The sequence below is a fragment of the Ziziphus jujuba genome, chromosome 5, assembly GCF_031755915.1.
Source record: "Ziziphus jujuba cultivar Dongzao chromosome 5, ASM3175591v1".
In the NCBI taxonomy this organism is placed as follows: domain Eukaryota; kingdom Viridiplantae; phylum Streptophyta; class Magnoliopsida; order Rosales; family Rhamnaceae; genus Ziziphus; species Ziziphus jujuba.
This window is the reverse complement of record NC_083383.1, coordinates 28506978-28524539: the sequence shown is the minus strand read 5'-3', so window position 1 is coordinate 28524539 and position 17562 is coordinate 28506978. Positions and strand designations below refer to the sequence as shown.

General features: G+C 29.2%; 1 protein-coding gene and 1 long non-coding RNA gene across 2 annotated transcripts; both read right to left on the bottom strand.

The window, feature by feature from the left end:
- Nucleotides 1–2306: 2306 nt before the first annotated feature.
- LOC112491393 (uncharacterized) lies at nt 2307–10230 on the bottom strand. The gene is made up of 4 exons (XR_009638977.1): nt 10163–10230; nt 9867–9932; nt 7983–8021; nt 2307–3914 (listed from the first exon to the last, which is right to left on the bottom strand). It is a non-coding gene; the product is annotated as an uncharacterized LOC112491393 (long non-coding RNA).
- Nucleotides 10231–10467: 237 nt separating this feature from the next.
- Nucleotides 10468–15890, bottom strand: LOC125422913 (uncharacterized). Its single transcript, XM_060817321.1, has 8 exons — nt 15843–15890; nt 14717–14802; nt 13172–13365; nt 11931–11996; nt 11331–11396; nt 11036–11101; nt 10750–10805; nt 10468–10515 (listed from the first exon to the last, which is right to left on the bottom strand). The coding sequence occupies exons 1-8, from the start codon at nt 15888–15890 to the stop codon at nt 10468–10470; spliced, it is 630 nt and encodes a 209-aa protein (XP_060673304.1).
- Between the last annotated feature and the right edge of the window lie 1672 nt (nt 15891–17562).

Sequence of the window (17562 nt, the reverse complement as noted above, 5' to 3'; positions counted from 1 at the left end):
TTTGCTATATTATATTTTAGAAAAACATAAAATGAAATCACTATGAATCAAATAAACCAAATTATAGATGACATAGTCATTGACTATTTATTTATTTTTTAGACTGCGAGAAAAAAAACAATGACCATCACAATCTCTTGTGGGATTGCATGCTCTCCCACTACTTTTTCTTTTTTCTTTTTTTTTTTACTGTTTTTTTTTAATTTTTTTTCCCACCCGACAAAGGGATTGTTTTGTTAATTATGAGTTTAGAGCTTTAATGAATGTTGGGTTAGTTAAAATATATTGTTCAATTTTGAAAATGGGTTTTATTATTTTTGTATAGTTATGTTTGTCTGATGGTGTGGGGTTTAAGGATAGGATAGAACAAGAGAATAATCTTAAAGCAAAGTTTTTGAGGGTGGTTCTTTTTAAAATGATTAGATGTTATGTGAATGCTAAGGACGTTTATTTAAGTATGGTTTTAGTATAATAATGGGGAAAAAAAAGAAGAAGAATTGATGTGTGTTTTTGGGCATGGGTAGAGGATACTCAACTTTTGCTCTACTTAATTAAAAAGCTTTTGGTTTAATGATTTAAAAAGGAAAAAAAAAACAATGGGTATGACGAAAAAAAAAAATGAAACTCTTTAACACGTGTGGGAAAGAGACATGATGGGTAGGAGAATGCCAAAAGGGAAAGCTTATTTTAATTTTAAGGACCACCACTTGAGCAAGTGTGAAAATTTTGTAGCCAACAATTTATATTGAGTTGTTTTTTACATAGTGTTCATAAAAAGTTTTTTTATTTAGATTTTGGTTGGTTGTTGAATATGCTACATTTCATTTTGCAATTTCTAAAGCAAATAATGAAAGAAGGGAAGACTATAGAATAAGGAACACAGATGCTCTGCCAGTTGTTAGAGCTCTTAAAAAATGGATGTTTGAGATAATCTACGCAGACAAGCTAGTCCTTTTGTTAACATAAATACATGTTGGTTTTTCATATATCAATATGTGGTATTGGGTGAAGAACTGAAATATAAATCATATGCATGTGCACACAAAAGCAATGAAAAATGCAAAGATCCATGCACAATGAAATTCATGAACTCACAAAAGAATTGAAATGCACGAGGAAATTAAGTAATAAGACAAAGGAATGGAAAAAATTAAAGTTACCAATTTTGTAGTGAATAGCACAATCTTCAGGTTCTTTGTCGTCACTGATAAAGAGAGTAGGGGGAGAGAAAAGCTGAAAACAAAAAAAAAAAAAAAATAGAAAAGAAAAAAAGCCAATGGCATTTAAATACTGAAAACCAAGGAAATAGGCTTTAAAATATTATAAATCAAAATCTTTAGTTACATGATAAGTCAAAGTCCTTTCTGAAGTACAATAATGAAGTCCAAAATTTTGTATAAAGTACACTAACTCCATCCTTACCATACTGTAAGTCATCATAACCATAATGCATGCCATACCACAACCCCTGACACCTGTATGGCAAAATAAAAAAAGAAACATAAAATGTGGATCTCACCAGTATGGCAATTGTTGAATATCAAATATGTGATGGAACATTCAAGGATTTTAATTAACCTAATAGATAAAAGGCTAATGCAAAGCAATAGTTGGAGTAAGTCCAGTCCATTATTTATTAACAAAAAAGCCCAGCCCATTTAACAGAAATTTATTTAATATTTAAAGTGAAAAAATTTACTACATCACATATGATAAAATATTCAACAAAAATATTTATTTATTTTTAATTTACTTTGAAAACCATATATATATATTGTATGCACATATTTATATACACATCAAAACATAAATTATTTTTTTGTTTTACATTTATTTTTTTATACATATTGGATCAAATCAGTATCATATTATATATATATATATATATATATATATGCTGATATATTTGATAAAACATTTAGTAAAAATATTTGATTTTTTTAATTTATTTTAAAATTCAATTTATATGCATACACATGAAACCATAACATATTTCTTAATGGGATATTGTAAACTTGTAGCTGTCCTTACCTTTTTTTCAATAGCTCTTTACATGTTGATTTTTTTATTAGATTAATTTAATATTATATATAAATAGTATATATTAGCTAATATACCATGCTTTTTTAGTCATGATATTATTTAAAATGAAAATTATTTTAATCTGTGTAAATGGTATTAACTTGTTATTTTAATTAAAAGATATATGCAGGAAAATTTTTGTTACATTTTTGTATTGAAAAAAAAAAGAGTACATAATATATATATATATATATATATATATATATATACAATATAATGGACATCTAAAAACCTAATCAAGTAAAAACATCAATATAATAAATCTTTTGTAAGTGATAAATTTAATATTTATATAAAAAAATATGTTGAAAAACAAAAAATGATGTGTATTGACATCTATTTATTCTAAGGTTATGTTTATTTATATATAAAAATACCATGCCATACAACATGTTACAACCTCCCGAAAAAAATTTAATTCAACCATAATTATCCACATAACAAATAATGCTGCACTACAATCTAAAATAGGAAAAGAAGGGCAGCAGGTGTGACAAAGGAAAAACAAATTAAGCATGCTTTGACCATACTGGTGAACGATACTAAATGATATGATAAAATCAACTCAAATATAGAAATTAAAGACATAAAACCTGAAATTAGCTTCCCTTGATATAGCTTCGAAGAAGCATGGAGAATGTAGACAATATAACAAAAGCATGGAAAACATACCTTTGTTTCAAAGCAGGTATTAGGAAGGGGTACATTTAACCTTGCTTTCCAATCTTGAGAATTAAGGAGCAAAAGAAAAAGGAGAGAAACTATCAGATTGCATGAAAAATAAGCATCATAACTAAGATATTTGTGGCAAAATTAAGCAAAAAAAGACATCTTAAACCCTAGGAAAACGCTTGAAAACATTCTTTAATATAATTCAAAAATGCTACTGCATAACTATAAACAAACATATCCCTGATGCATAATTGCATCCAAACCAACATGCATTGGAAAACATAAGACTATTGTACAGAGCCATTTCCTAACCAGGGATATCCTACATATATAGATACTTGGCACCAATATTTTCAGCTTGTTTCTTCATTTATGGTGGGGTAGAGAGGAGAAGTGTTCTCAATTTTCAAATTGCTAAAACCATCATACCGAAACATATTTATAATGTACCAATATATGTTGCTGGTTTAACTCACCATTTGCTTCAATAATGAAGAAACCATTTGAATTTGGCAATTCTAAAAATCTCAAGTCAAAAATAAGCAGTCAGCTATCCTTCTTTTATTATTATTATTTTTTATTTTTCAAATTTAAAAACTTTAATATAGTAAAAAAAATGATAATTAGCTTTGTTCCTAAATTATCAAAACAATAATGAAAATGAAACTCAATATACTTCTTATATTGTCCTTGTCACATTAAGTAACACGTGTCAGACAATTAAAATATTTCAAAAGTCAAAAACTACCTCTCAATTAAAATGAATGTTATCATAAATTACCAGATAATTATGCATGACAATAGATGTTGGAGTGTTCAACATGTAGAGAAGCGTGATACATACACAATAGAGCATGTTGGTGGCCAAGTGTGTGCAGATGTATCTGTGTGTACGTACAATGCCCTTGCATCTAGCATCTTAGCCTTAGTGTAGTGTCTAGAAAATCACAAAAATGCTTCAATATCCTACATGTAGTGGCTAGAAAATCACAAAAAGGCTTAAATATCCTACCTGCTACTGATTTCATGAAAAAAAAATTCCAGGTAACTAAAAGTTGATAATGAGTCTTGAATGGAAACATCAAACCTGCTTTGGAGATATCCTTTTTAACACAAAGCTTCCAGCCTTGCCACAGTTTAAAATTCTATATTGACATTAACTACACGATTTCCATTTATAAAATGTCAGTTTATCACATTGATTGCGAACATTGTAAAGAACTTTAAAAGAAAAATGCATGAGAAAGATAGTAACTCATTAAGATAAATCCAAAGTAATTAGAATTAAAATTCATACCAAAATAACTCCACTAACTGAGCAGTTAACACTCAAACTAAGTTGCAAAGTACCTATATTTATATTACTGACAGAGCAATATGTAAAAGGCTTATGCATATTTCAGAACAAAAAAGCAATAAAAGTGTAATGCTTCATTGTATTACCAATCAATTCTTAGTTGCTAAGCATCCAAGAGATGTGAGGTCACAATTGATTGAGCAGAGGTGGTCGTACTGAAAGTTTTAACTCCCTTTCTTTTTCCCCCAAATCATTCTAAAGTGATGATAACCAATAATAAAGACCATAACCAATAAACAATACATTTCAATGTTTTATGCCCAAAACCATCACAATAGTCAATGCTTTTGTCACAATGTCTGTCCACCCCATATATATGAATTGCATTGCTTTTTAAAATAAAAGGTCAATTTTTGACAGTTAACAGTTAGGAATGGTAAACACTCACTTTAATGATTGATCAAAGTCAATATATTACCAAACTCAAGATTACTAAAAAAACAAAACAATCATATATGTTCAAAAGCATGATTTCAAATCTATAAAAAATGACCAAAAAATGTAAAATAAATAAATAAATAAAAATAACATCAATAATATAAGTAATATACATTGAGCTTACCTATTTGAAGAATTTACTAAACTCAACAATTCATGAAATACAACATGTTTGGTCAATGTATAATCTAATTCATCGATTGAAGGCATAATATTCAAAAATTTTATACATTGTCCCATCTTTGCTCTAAACAAAGCCACATATAACTGACCATGAGAAAAAACTGGTTCCGGTAAATATACACCAACATAGTCTAATGTTTGTCCTTGAGCTTTATTAATTGTCATTGCAAAACATAATCGTATTGGAAATTGTTTACGTTTAAAATGTAAAACATCTTTTACATTCTCTATTGGCATAAATGGAATTCTAGGTAAGAAAACTCTTTTCCTCGATATTCTCCAAGAAAACTCTTTTTCCTCGATATTCTCCAACACTAATTTCAGCATCTATCACATTTTGATCAAATCTACGACAAATTAATCTCGTTCCATTGCATAGCCCTTCAGAAGGATTAATATTCCTTAATAGTATAACTGGACAGTTTACTTTTAATTTTAATTCATGTGGAGGAAATCCATTAGGCACTAACATATTCAAGAAATCTTCATGAATATCTTGTTGACTTTTATCTAAACATTCATCATAACTATAATATGTTATTGTATCACCTACAAATCTATTTATTAAGACATTATTAATTTGATCCACATAATCATTTTTAGGTGTTAAAATAGCTCTATTTATCATAAAATCCAAGTTTTCAGCATACTTTTCAATTTCAAGAAATACATATTTAATTAAGTTATCCAATGCATATTCTTTATCAACATTTGGAACAATCATTTGACATGGCAATTTAATATAATCATCATGAATATATTCTTCAACTCCATCACCAATGCGTAACAAATATTGACTAAATAAAGGATCAAATTGAGCTCGCATATTTTGATTTAATTTTATTTTATGTAATTTTGGCCATAAATATGAATTAACTAAAGATGAATTTATAACTTCTTCTCTAGTACCTTTTGGAACTACAGGAAGAACTTGTCTAAAATCCCCACCAAAAACAACTACTTTACCACCAAATAACAAATCACATTCATTTATATCTTGTAACATCTTATCTAATGATTCAATTGCTTCCTTTTTTACCATCGGAGCATCATCCCATACTATTAAACTTGCATTTTTCATAAGTTTCGCTAATCCTGATTGTTTACTAACATGACATGTATTATGTTCTTCCATCACCAAAAGAATTTTAAACCTGGAATGAGCTGTTCTTCCATCAGGTAAAATGGAAGCTGCAACTCCTGAAGATGCTGTAGCAAGGGCAATTAAACCTTTTGATCTAACAACAGCAAGAATTGTTTTATATAAGAAAGTTTTTCCACTTCCACCAGGGCCATCAATGAAAAACAAACCAGGTACTTTAGAGAACACTTTATCTAATATTTGATCGTATGCATATTTTTGTTCAATATTTAAAGATTGTGCACATGCAATATCATCATCATTTATAACAATTGATAATTCCTCACTAATTTCTCTATTATCATCATGAATATCATTGTCATCAATGTCAAATTCCAAAAGATCATAATCAGCTAAAGTTTTCCCATTGATTCTAGGATAATGTTAATATGTCCTAAAACTTTTGATCTTTTAATTTTATCACTATAATTTAAATATTTAAAATCATCAGATAATGCTTTCTCATATTTAATCCATAAATCTCTCGGATTACTTGGACTACAATATACTAATAAAGTAGCAAACAACCTTCGTAAACTATAAGGCATTTGGTACAAAGATGCTTCCTCCAAGCATAACTCAAAACTATTATCAGATTCTAATAGACCATGCAACAAAGCTGCATCACGATATGATAAGCATTAAACACCATTTACACATTTAAGATCATCAAAAGATGTGGCTCCCCTAACATGATTTAATAATAATCTTAGATAATGCCTCTCATGATCAAATGGATTCACATTTACAATTCTACCAACAACATCACATCATTTGCGTATATTCCAAGTTTTAAATTGGGATGACCAAACATAATGTGCAGGAAACTCCCTATATAATAATTGTCTACTGTTTACATTTACACGATTCATAACAAAATATTCAGTAAGCATAGTTTTTGCAAAGAAATCATTATTCATAATAGATTGTAAATTAACAGAATTCTTGAAACTCATCATTTGCTTATTTTCCAAATGAAGTTGTAATGTCATTACATGTGGATACATTTCATTTAAAGAAAAGCCATAAATTCTCCACATCGCTTCAGGCAGTGATATCCATCTAGCAGACTGAAAACTATGTATTTCATCAATATCTTCATTATTTTTAAATGACTTTATATTCATTGCAACTTTATCATGTCCTTTGTATATATATTTATATAAATATTTAACAACCTTTATTGTAGAACATATTTCAACATTTATGTGGCAGTCAAACTTTGCAAGCATATAAAGATTGTAAGGAACCACCCATCGATTATCTAGAACATATCTTCTAACCTTAACTTTGCAACCATCATCACGTCTTCTATACAATGGAAAATAATTTTTCCCTAAAACAGTTTTTGATGTAAATGACATAGGAAATTTATTTTTACAAGTACCATCTTTTTTCATAAATATTTTTTTAGGATTAAATTTTCCACAAGGTCCATGCATCATATTTTTTTTACAGTAGAAAATAAATGTAAATTATCTTTCTTATTTGGTATTTCAGCACATACAATCTTATCAAATATATCGGGACATAGTAACTTTGAATTAGATTTTAAAATGATTAATATATGAGCATGTGGTAAACCTCTTTTTTGAAATTCAATTACATGTACATGTGCAGCTATTGGACCAAAAATTTCATCTTTAAAAAGATCTTTCTTCAACTCTTCTAATTTAGCTCTAAACACACATGAAACTAAATCTGGTCTATTTTGTGCTTCCTCATTTTTTATCAATTCTTGTTTAATTTCTATCCAATTTGGATTGCATGTCATAGTTAGGAAAATATCTGGTTTTCCAAATATTTGAACTAAAGTCATTGCATCCATGTACCTTCTACGCATATCTCTAGGACCACCGATAAAAGTAGAAGGCAATATAATTCTTCGACCAACTTTTATGCCCCTAGTTTCTCCAACATCAACACTATCCATAATTCCTTGATACAATTTAGCACGAATTTCAGTTTGATTTTTTCTAAAATAATCAAGCCTAGAAGTTTCTAATTTTACATACATATCTACAACAAATTGTTGCAAAAGACGTCCTATATGCAAAATCATCGAATCATTTAGTGATCTAATTTGCAACTTATAAGAATAATACTCACGACATGAAACGCTATTTCTTTTCTTCTTCATTCCCATCACTGTAGAAACAATGCAAAGAAGATAAATTAGCAGGACTATTGAAAATATATATACATAAATTCTATTGTTTTTTAAAAAAAAAAAATACACCTTTTGTTTCCTTGTCAAGCATGTCTACAACAGAATCCATTTCAGTCACATTGGTCAAAAATTGACCTTCACAATATGATTGTCTTTTTGTTTTGTTAATTTTTTTTATTCCTTGATGCCAACCAGCATCTCCAAAAGGAAATATCAAAGGATATTGTAATGCATCATAACAACCAAAATAGTATTCTATTTTATGACTATATCCAGCTTGATTATACACAACAATTTCACGATTTCTATTTTCAGAATTCATATCTTCTATCCATATAGCAGTTACTTGAGATGCAGTGGGAAGCTTATACACTCTCTGATCTAATCCTACATCAGATTTGATATGAATAGAATAATTTTGTAAATTTTCAATATCTTTCAAGCTTCGAAAAAACTTTACATAAGGATTCATAGAAAGAATATTGGTTATTTTTTGTAGCAACATTAAATTCATTGAATTAGAACAACGAAGACAATTTTCTAACTCATGTTCAGTGTCATAAAAATATAATTGTAGATATAATGGTTGCTTATCCATAGGTAACAATTCATTTATGTAATGATAGACCTGTCCTTGTACACGAAAAGTGTAAATACCTTTATTTCTCATACAAAGTTGTTTATCATATTTAACACCAAAAGAAGTGAAAGCAAATGTATTATTGTAGGTTCTAACATATTTTCTAAATTCTTTTGATTCTTCAGCATCTAAAGTAAATAATTCATACTACTCAATAGGCATTTTATTATGAACCAATAAAACTTCTCCATTTGAATAACAAAATCCCTTGTGTTCATATTGTAATATTTTAGCATTGCAATGATTACAAAATGTAGGATTTGATAGAACATGCACACTACTAACTATTTCTTTCAAAATGTTTTTTCATTGCTTTCTTTTCGCACAAACACTTGTTCCTTTATTAGATATTAATGACTCATTTTCAATTTGATTTTTCAAATGTGCATTAACTATGCCACTCTTAGTTACATATCCAATGGGTAAATTTTCTGCATCATTAATACCAACCTGATTTGATGAAGATCCTAAATATATAATTTTTAACACTTCATTATGTGCATTTCCTTCTTTGGTTTGTTGCTTATTAATTAGTTTTTTCTTTCCCTTTCGATTTTTTTGCATATCTTTATCTTCTTTTTCTTAATTGTTCTTCCTTCTTATTAACTATTACTAAATTATCATTATCTTTTATATGCATACCATTTGACTTGCTCTTTTTAGAATAGGTGTTTTCTATTCCTAAATTATCTTCTTTTCTTCTTCCTTCATCAACACCTATCATTGCTTCAGATGTGTTTCCAATGTTATTACTGTGACATTCAACAAATGAAGTTTTCAAAAATAAACGATCTCGTCTAACATTTATGTTTAGTAATTCATTACGTAATAGCCTTTTCTCTCTTCGGTTTTTATTTTTTTCTTCTCTTTTAGCATTTGACATACTATCATATTTTTGTTGATCTTGTTTTTGTTTTTCCATACTCTCACCTATCAATGATAAATTAGAATTGAAAATATATACAAGCTTACCAAACTCTCTAATAAACAAAAGTGAGGCCAAATTTAAGCTATAGCAACAAGGAACACCTAAAAAACAAAATGTTTACAGAGACATCAGCAAAGAACTTAATTATAAATAATTATAAACAAAAAATGGAAAAAAAAAGAAAAAGAAAATCACACTTGCTATTTTTTTATCAAAAAAAAAACACCTAAAAAGTGAGGCCAAATGTATAAATACCTGAACTTGCCAAACTTCTTAACAAACAAAAGTGAGGCCAAATGTAAGATGCAGCAGAGTTAACGCCTAAAAAAAAAAAGATTTAAGAAGAAACATTAGCAAAGTATATACTTAAAAGAAAAAAAAAAAAAACTACACTTGCTAATTTTTTTTTTTAAATAAACTTCTAATATCCAACACATATTAAAGATAAAACAAGATAGCAAATCAAATTTCTAAGGAACAAAAGAACCAAAATCTACACTCTTTTGTAGGTTAAAAAATCAAATCCTTAGTCTATATATAAATATAAATACCTGAACTTGCCAAACTTGTTAATAAACAAAAATGAGGCCAAATGTAAGATATTGCAGAGTTAACACCTAAAAAAAAAAAAAATTACAAAGAAACATTAGCAAAGTATATACTTATAAAAAAAAAAAAACTTGCTAATTTTTTTTTTTAAATAAACTTCTAATATCCAACACATATTAAAGATAAAACAAGACAACAAATCAAATTTCTAAGGAACAAAAGAGCCAAAATCTACACTCTTTTTTAGGTTAAAAAATCAAATCCTTAGTCTATATATAAATATAAATACCTGAACTTGCCAAACTTCTTAACAAACAAAAGTGAGGCCAAATGTAAGATGCAGCAGAGTTAACGCCTAAAAAAAAAAAGATTTAAAAAGAACCATTAGCAAAGTATATACTTATAAAAAAAAAAACTACACTTGCTAATTTTTTTTTTAAAATAAATTTCTAATATCCAACACATATTAAAGATAAAACAAGACAGCAAATCAAATTTCTAAGGAACAAAAGAGCCAAAATCTACACTCTTTTTTACGTTAAAAAATCAAATCCTTAGTCTATATATAAATATAAATATTTGAACTTGCCAAACTTCTTAACAAACAAAAATGAGGCCAAATGTAAGATGCAGCAGAGTTAACGCCTAAAAAAAAAAAGATTTAAAAAGAAACATTAACAAAGTATATATTTATAAAAAAAAAAAAAAAACTACACTTGCTAATTTTTTTTTTTTAAATAAACTTCTAATATCCAACACATATTAAAGATAAAACAAGATAGCAAACCAAATTTCTAAGGAACAAAAGAGCCAAAATCTGCACTCTTTTTTAGGTTAAAAAATCAAATCCTTAGTCTATATATAAATATAAATACCTGAACTTGTCAAACTTGTTAATAAACAAAAGTGAGGCCAAATGGAAGATGTTCCAGAGTTAACACCTAAAAAAAAAAAAATTACAAAGAAACATTAGCAAAGTATATACTTATAAAAAAAAAAAAAACTACACTTGCTAATTTTTTTTTTTTAAAAATAAACTTCTAATATCCAACACATATTAAAGATAAAACAAGACAGCAAATCAAATTTCTAAGGAACAAAAGAGCCAAAATCTACACTCTTTTTTAGGTTAAAAAATCAAATCCTTAGTCTATATATAAATATAAATACCTGAACTTATCAAACTTCTTATCAAACAAAAGTGAAGCCAAATGTAAGATGCAGCAAAGTTAACGCCTAAAAAAAAAAAGATTTAAAAAGAAACATTAGCAAAGTATAAACTTATAAAAAATAAAAAAAAAACTACACTTGCTAATTTTTATTTTTTTTTAAATAAACTTCTAATATCCAACACATATTAAAGATAAAACAAAACAGCAAATCAAATTTCTAAAGAACAAAAGAGCCAAAATCTACACTCTTTTTTAGGTTAAAAAATCAAATCCTTAGCCTATATATAAATATAAATACCTAAACTTGCCAAACTTGTTAATAAACAAAAGTGAGGCCAAATGTAAGACGTTGCAGAGTTAACACCTAAAAAAAAAAAATTACAAAGAAACATTACCAAAGTATATACTTATAATAAATAAAAAAACTACACTTGCTAATTTTTTATTTTTTTTTAAATAAACTTCTAGTATCCAACACATATTAAAGATAAAACAAGACAACAAATCAAATTTCTAAGGAACAAAAGAGCCAAAATCTACACTCTTTTTTAGGTTAAAAAAATCAAATAATAACATATATATATATATATATAAATACCTGAACTTGCCAACCTTGTTAACAAATAAAAGTGAGGCCAAATGTAAGATGTAGGAGAGTTAACACCTTAAAAAAAAAAAATTATAGAGAAACATTAGCAAAGAATATAATTATAAAAAATAAAAAAACTACACTTGCTAATTTTTTTTTAAATAACAAACTTCTAATATCCAACAAAAGTTAAAGATAAAACAAAAATATAACATAAAGCTAAAAAAGCTTGACCTTCTTTATCTTTATCAACTAAGAAGATTAAAAGGAAATTGAAACTACTTTGAATAATATAAATTGGACAAACATGGGCCTTCTGGGCGAGTTTGGAAACTATAAAGAAGGGGAAGGAGTAAAACTGACATTTCAAAAAACATAGCCTCCATGACAAATCACACATTACATTACTCTCTCTCTCTTACTTTCTCTCACTCTTTCTTTTCTTTTCGATTTCTTTTTTTTGTTTCTCTCTCTCTCTCTCTCCATGAACCAGTCTAGTCAGGGTCCTTTTACTCAACAGCTAAGAAATACTATACTGGTTCCATACCATAAATGCCACTACAATTATAGAATTATAATAGTGAACCACTGGCTCAGGTTCCAAACGCATAGCTTAGCTACAACTAAGCATTCTTCCAGCTCTGTAAAATAAACTCAATCAAGATTTCCACCACTCCAAGACACCAGCTACGACATGATTACTTTGGTTTTTTTTTTTTTTTCCCCACTCCTAAAAGTTAACCCACATCAACTACAAAAAGCATTTTATTTCCACACAACAACACATGGAAAACCTTGATCACCCTATTTGGGGTTTCATTGTCTCTACATTCATAAATAAGATAAATCATAACCCAAAATTCTTTAATAATTTCACCACGCTTATCAAATATGATCAATAGATTCCAAGTTAATGACTACATTGAAACAATACTAAATTCCAAAACCAACTAAAAGGTTCACACGGCTTCCAATAACAAACAAATAAAATACAAACCCTAATCTTATTTTCTCTAAAATTGAAACAGATAAATAAACTTGGTCCAAATTGAAAGGCAGAAAAAAAACCCAATCTATACATGAATATGCATACTTGTAGACATACAGGAAGAGAATATAGAGTTTGGGGGAAAATGGAAAGCCCATTAGAGAGAGAGAAAGAGAGAGAGACCACGAAGCAGAGGATTGTTGAGGAGGAAGGAAGAATAAATAAGGAAAGAAAGAAAAAATAAAATATGATATACACTCACCAGATGACCCAAGCGAACTTGAAGCACATCCCAGAGTTCTTTTTCTTTTCTTTTCTTCTGTTTTTTTTTTTTTTTTTTGGGTGAATCTGAGCTTCAATGGAAGGAGGAATGAAGAATGCACAGGTGAGGAAAAATTCAACTTCCCGTACAAAAGTTGGTAGATACTTAAAAAGACGTTAACAACCCTCAAATTTCTTCAAATTTCCAAAAGACATATCTAAATATAAGGAAATAAAATGATCTCTATGGGTATTTATGGATATGCAAACTGAAAGCACAAAATAAAATAAAACGCAAAAAAAAATGGTCGTTTTTGAACCATTATAAATAGTAAAACATGACCAAATCCTTTGGCTCTTCTCATTTATATTATAGACTAAGGACTAGGTTTGGCCCACGTGCTTTGCACATGTATTGATGTGTAAAAGTGTTAACCATATGTATATGTATATATGTGTTTATATATATATTCACACCTCTAAAAACAAAAGAATTACTTTATATGGATGTTAAATATTTGATCCACAAGATAAAGCAAAATACTTTTTATTTAACATAATTTTCAACAAATAATATAAATAATATATCATATATATTTATTAAAACTCCCGTTAATTTTTCTTTTGCTTTTTCCTTCTTCCTAGGATAAATATCCTAGAGATTATTTTTCACATGTATCCTTTCCAAACCATTACTTCTAGGCAAAGAAGTTTATGGTGACAGAGGCATGTTAATGGCATATTGTCTCACTTAATAGCAGCTTTTAAAAATGATGAGCAACCCTCTACACGTGTTTTTGCATCCCCAATTGCTTCAGAAAGTCATTGGATGTCCTGATCTTCGGTTAAATTAGTGCCGCAATAGGAATCTTAGGAAACTTCTCATAAATTTTCCTGGCACGATTTAAGAAAAATATTTTATCATAATTACCAAGAAAGACAACACCATAAATGTTAAATAGACCAAAAACCATAAATCGCCATATAATCATGTGATGCAGTTTCTTTCATATTAGAAGACTTCACAATATATAGCATAAGATGAAACAAAGTAATTATAACCACCAAGGGAAACTCAACAAGTACTCATCATAATAGTGAAAGGTAAGAACCAACCAAGAGAAAATTGACAAGCATATAATACTACATCACAAGTTAAAAACTGACCAAACGTTTCATCATCATAAAGAACTTTTCCTTTGTTATGATATGGTCCAAGATGTACAGATCATACAGAGCCTCAGCAGCACTTATCTCAACTATAGATATATTATAATTTAAAAAAAAAATGAAATAAGGTTCACATATAATAAGTCAGATGGATGAAGACACACATGTTAACCAGGATAGACATGGACCTAATGGTTGAACGGTAGGCTAAAACTCAATCCAATTTATCATATTGCAAGCCCTATCCTAGATACTTGCAATGGATGTGCTCAAGTGGCATAAAGTTATATCTAAATGAAGGGAAGATATCATGCAAATATTCAAGTGTTCATAATTATATGACCTGCCCATGTTCTAGCTGAATTCATGCACCTACCTGAAGGATATACAATGCTTCAGAATACCTCTGTGCAGATGCATATCTGCAATAAAGCATGCACGACTTTCATCAGTGGTGTATACCTGAATTAATAATAAAGATAGCTTGTTACATAGAAGAAAAATGACCATTATGAAATCATAAGGGCAGACTAATTCATCTACATATATGATAGTAAGTAACAACTACTGGGTTTATTTCCCCATTAAAAACACACTAATTAATTATGCATGAAGAATTTATAATCAATAGAATTATATTTTTCATCTCAGGTGTGAAACATAAGATAAAGTTTTGATCTAAATGTATAGGACAACAATAAAACAGAAAAAAGAAATGATTATACCTTGCACTGATCGATTTGTACATTTGTTGAGCCCCATAGCAATTACCCATTCTACAACTTTTACTCATTTGTCAATATGCTGCATTTAAAAGCAAAAACAGGCTACATTATGATTGAGGATCATGCTTGCTAGCCAAAATAACGAGATTTGTTGCAAGAAAAACTCCATGTCTTTTGAGTAATTTCGGATATTTAGTTGCCATAATGATTGAGATCCACAAAAATTAGCAATTGAAATTAATCATCATTCTTTGAAACTCAAAAATCAAACTTAAACGGAGATCGCGTTTAAGAATTGCAACACAAAACAAAGAAAAATAACAAAATGAGCCATCTTTTGTGTTACTTCGATATCCCATATCCCATAAACCAAAAGCAGCTTACTTGATCATTTTTCTGCCATCATCCATAAGGATTTAAGCATGTTCCATTTAACGACTAACCAAATCCAATGTAAAAACCACGCACCATTTAACAGCTATCAAATATCTAGGGAGGAGGAAGGGAAGGGGGGGGGGGGGGGGGGGAAGAAATTGAGCATACTTATAATCTTAGGAATTTTCATTTATAGTTTAGTAAGCAAAATATAGAACTCCATAAATTTTTGTTTCACTCGATATTTGGCTCGCAAAAAAAAAATTAAAAATAAAAACTTCAGCCCCATCCCACAAAAACATAAAATGAGATATTCTAGTTTTTTAGTTTTCTCGAGAACCAAATACAAAAACTAAAACGTTAATCTGAGGAAGAGAAATTAATTGTAGAAGGTTGGTGTACCTCTTGAGCAGGAGGCAGAGTGCCTCTTCTGGGTCTTTCCCGCAACATGGCTTGGATTGTTTTTGGATAAAAAGTATAAAATGGAATTCAAAATGCCAGAGATCTGAATCGCTCCCGGCCAAGACCAGGGATTTCCAATTGATATGCTCTACAAAATCTCTCTTCCAAGTCACAACCCTCTTCCTCTCTATTCTGTGACGCTGCCACTTTTTTTTTTAGTTATTATTATTATTATTATTTTCTTTGTAAAATCATCAAGCCTTGCCGATTCTTAGGAAGGGAAAAAAAAAAGGACCAAGAAATAAAAGCAAGAAATGAATATAAATAAGTTTAAAATTGAAGAAACATAAAAGAAGGAAGAGGGAAAAGCGGAGGAGAGGGAGAGAGAATACCTAATGTTGTTCTGTTCTCCAATAAAATCTAAGAGGAGATTTATGGAGCGGTTCTTCTGTAATCAGGGCTACCGTTTTGAGTATATGCTCACCGTGCTCGACAATGGCCAAGAGGTGCTCACACGGAGTCGAGGAAGGGAAAGCGTTAAAGCGATTTCCTACCACTCATATTTATATAATATATTTTGAATAGTAAGAAAAGACCAAAACTCGTCAGCACTTCCCATTTATAGTATACACAAAGGATATACCGTTTCATCAAATCCATCCCCTAGAGCTTGTTTAGGGAAGACATTTTCTTTTTTGTTTTCTTTTTTTTTTATTTTTTTTTTCCCTTTTGTGTGGTGGGGATGAGGATTCGGTGAGATGCTAGAACAGAGAATACAGAGAGAGAGAGAGAGAGAGAAAGAAAAAGAAATAGGGAGTTTCTTCAAAGACAGAGATCAAAGGGTTCATGTATTAAGTAAAAAATTAAAAAAAGAAAAAAAAAGATTGAAGCTACCCTGGTTCTAGCCGTGAAGAATGAAGTAAAAGTCAGTGCATTCGTCTTGTATGGCCTTTCTTTCTCCTCCTCCTCCTCGTTTCTGTTGCTTCTTGACATCCTCATCACTGCAACCAACTTTAACTCTGATAATTTCTTGAGGTCTCAGATTCACACCTTAAGGAGCAAACCAAAACAATGGCAAAGTACACCTTTCCCATTGCAAGAATCAATACAACCCATACCCTAGTACACCCCTCCCTTAACTTTGCAGAATCCTTCCCATACTGTAGATACACCATCTCCACAAAAGCGTTATACTCTCTGACACTGCAACGTTGTACTCTCTGACACTGCACTTTTGTTTTCTAATGTACGTAAAGTCACTATTATATCCTTGGCATACCATTTTGGGAGGAAAACAACAAAAGCGTAGGTTTGGGTATCTCGACTATAAACGACAGCATGTTAATAGTAAATAAAATTTAAAAAAAATTCAAAACAAAACAAAATGCAAAGCGCAGAAGGTGCAGTCGTTTTTTAACCATTTTGAATAGTAAAAAAAGACCAAAATTTGTGAGCACTTCTCATTTATAGTATAGACAAAGGACTAGGTATGGCCACGTCCATTGGCTTGGATTAAAATTTGGATGTTTAATAGTTTTTAATTAATTTGGAAAAGTTTGAATTAAAAAGTTGTTAAATTAATATTTTTAATTAATATTTTCCAATTTTTTTAGAAGGATTTAATCTTAAACTATTAACAGACATAAAGAAAGCAAAAACCATTACCATTCCTAATTAGATTCTAGCTTCATCCTTGCAATTTTTTTTTTTAAATACACTG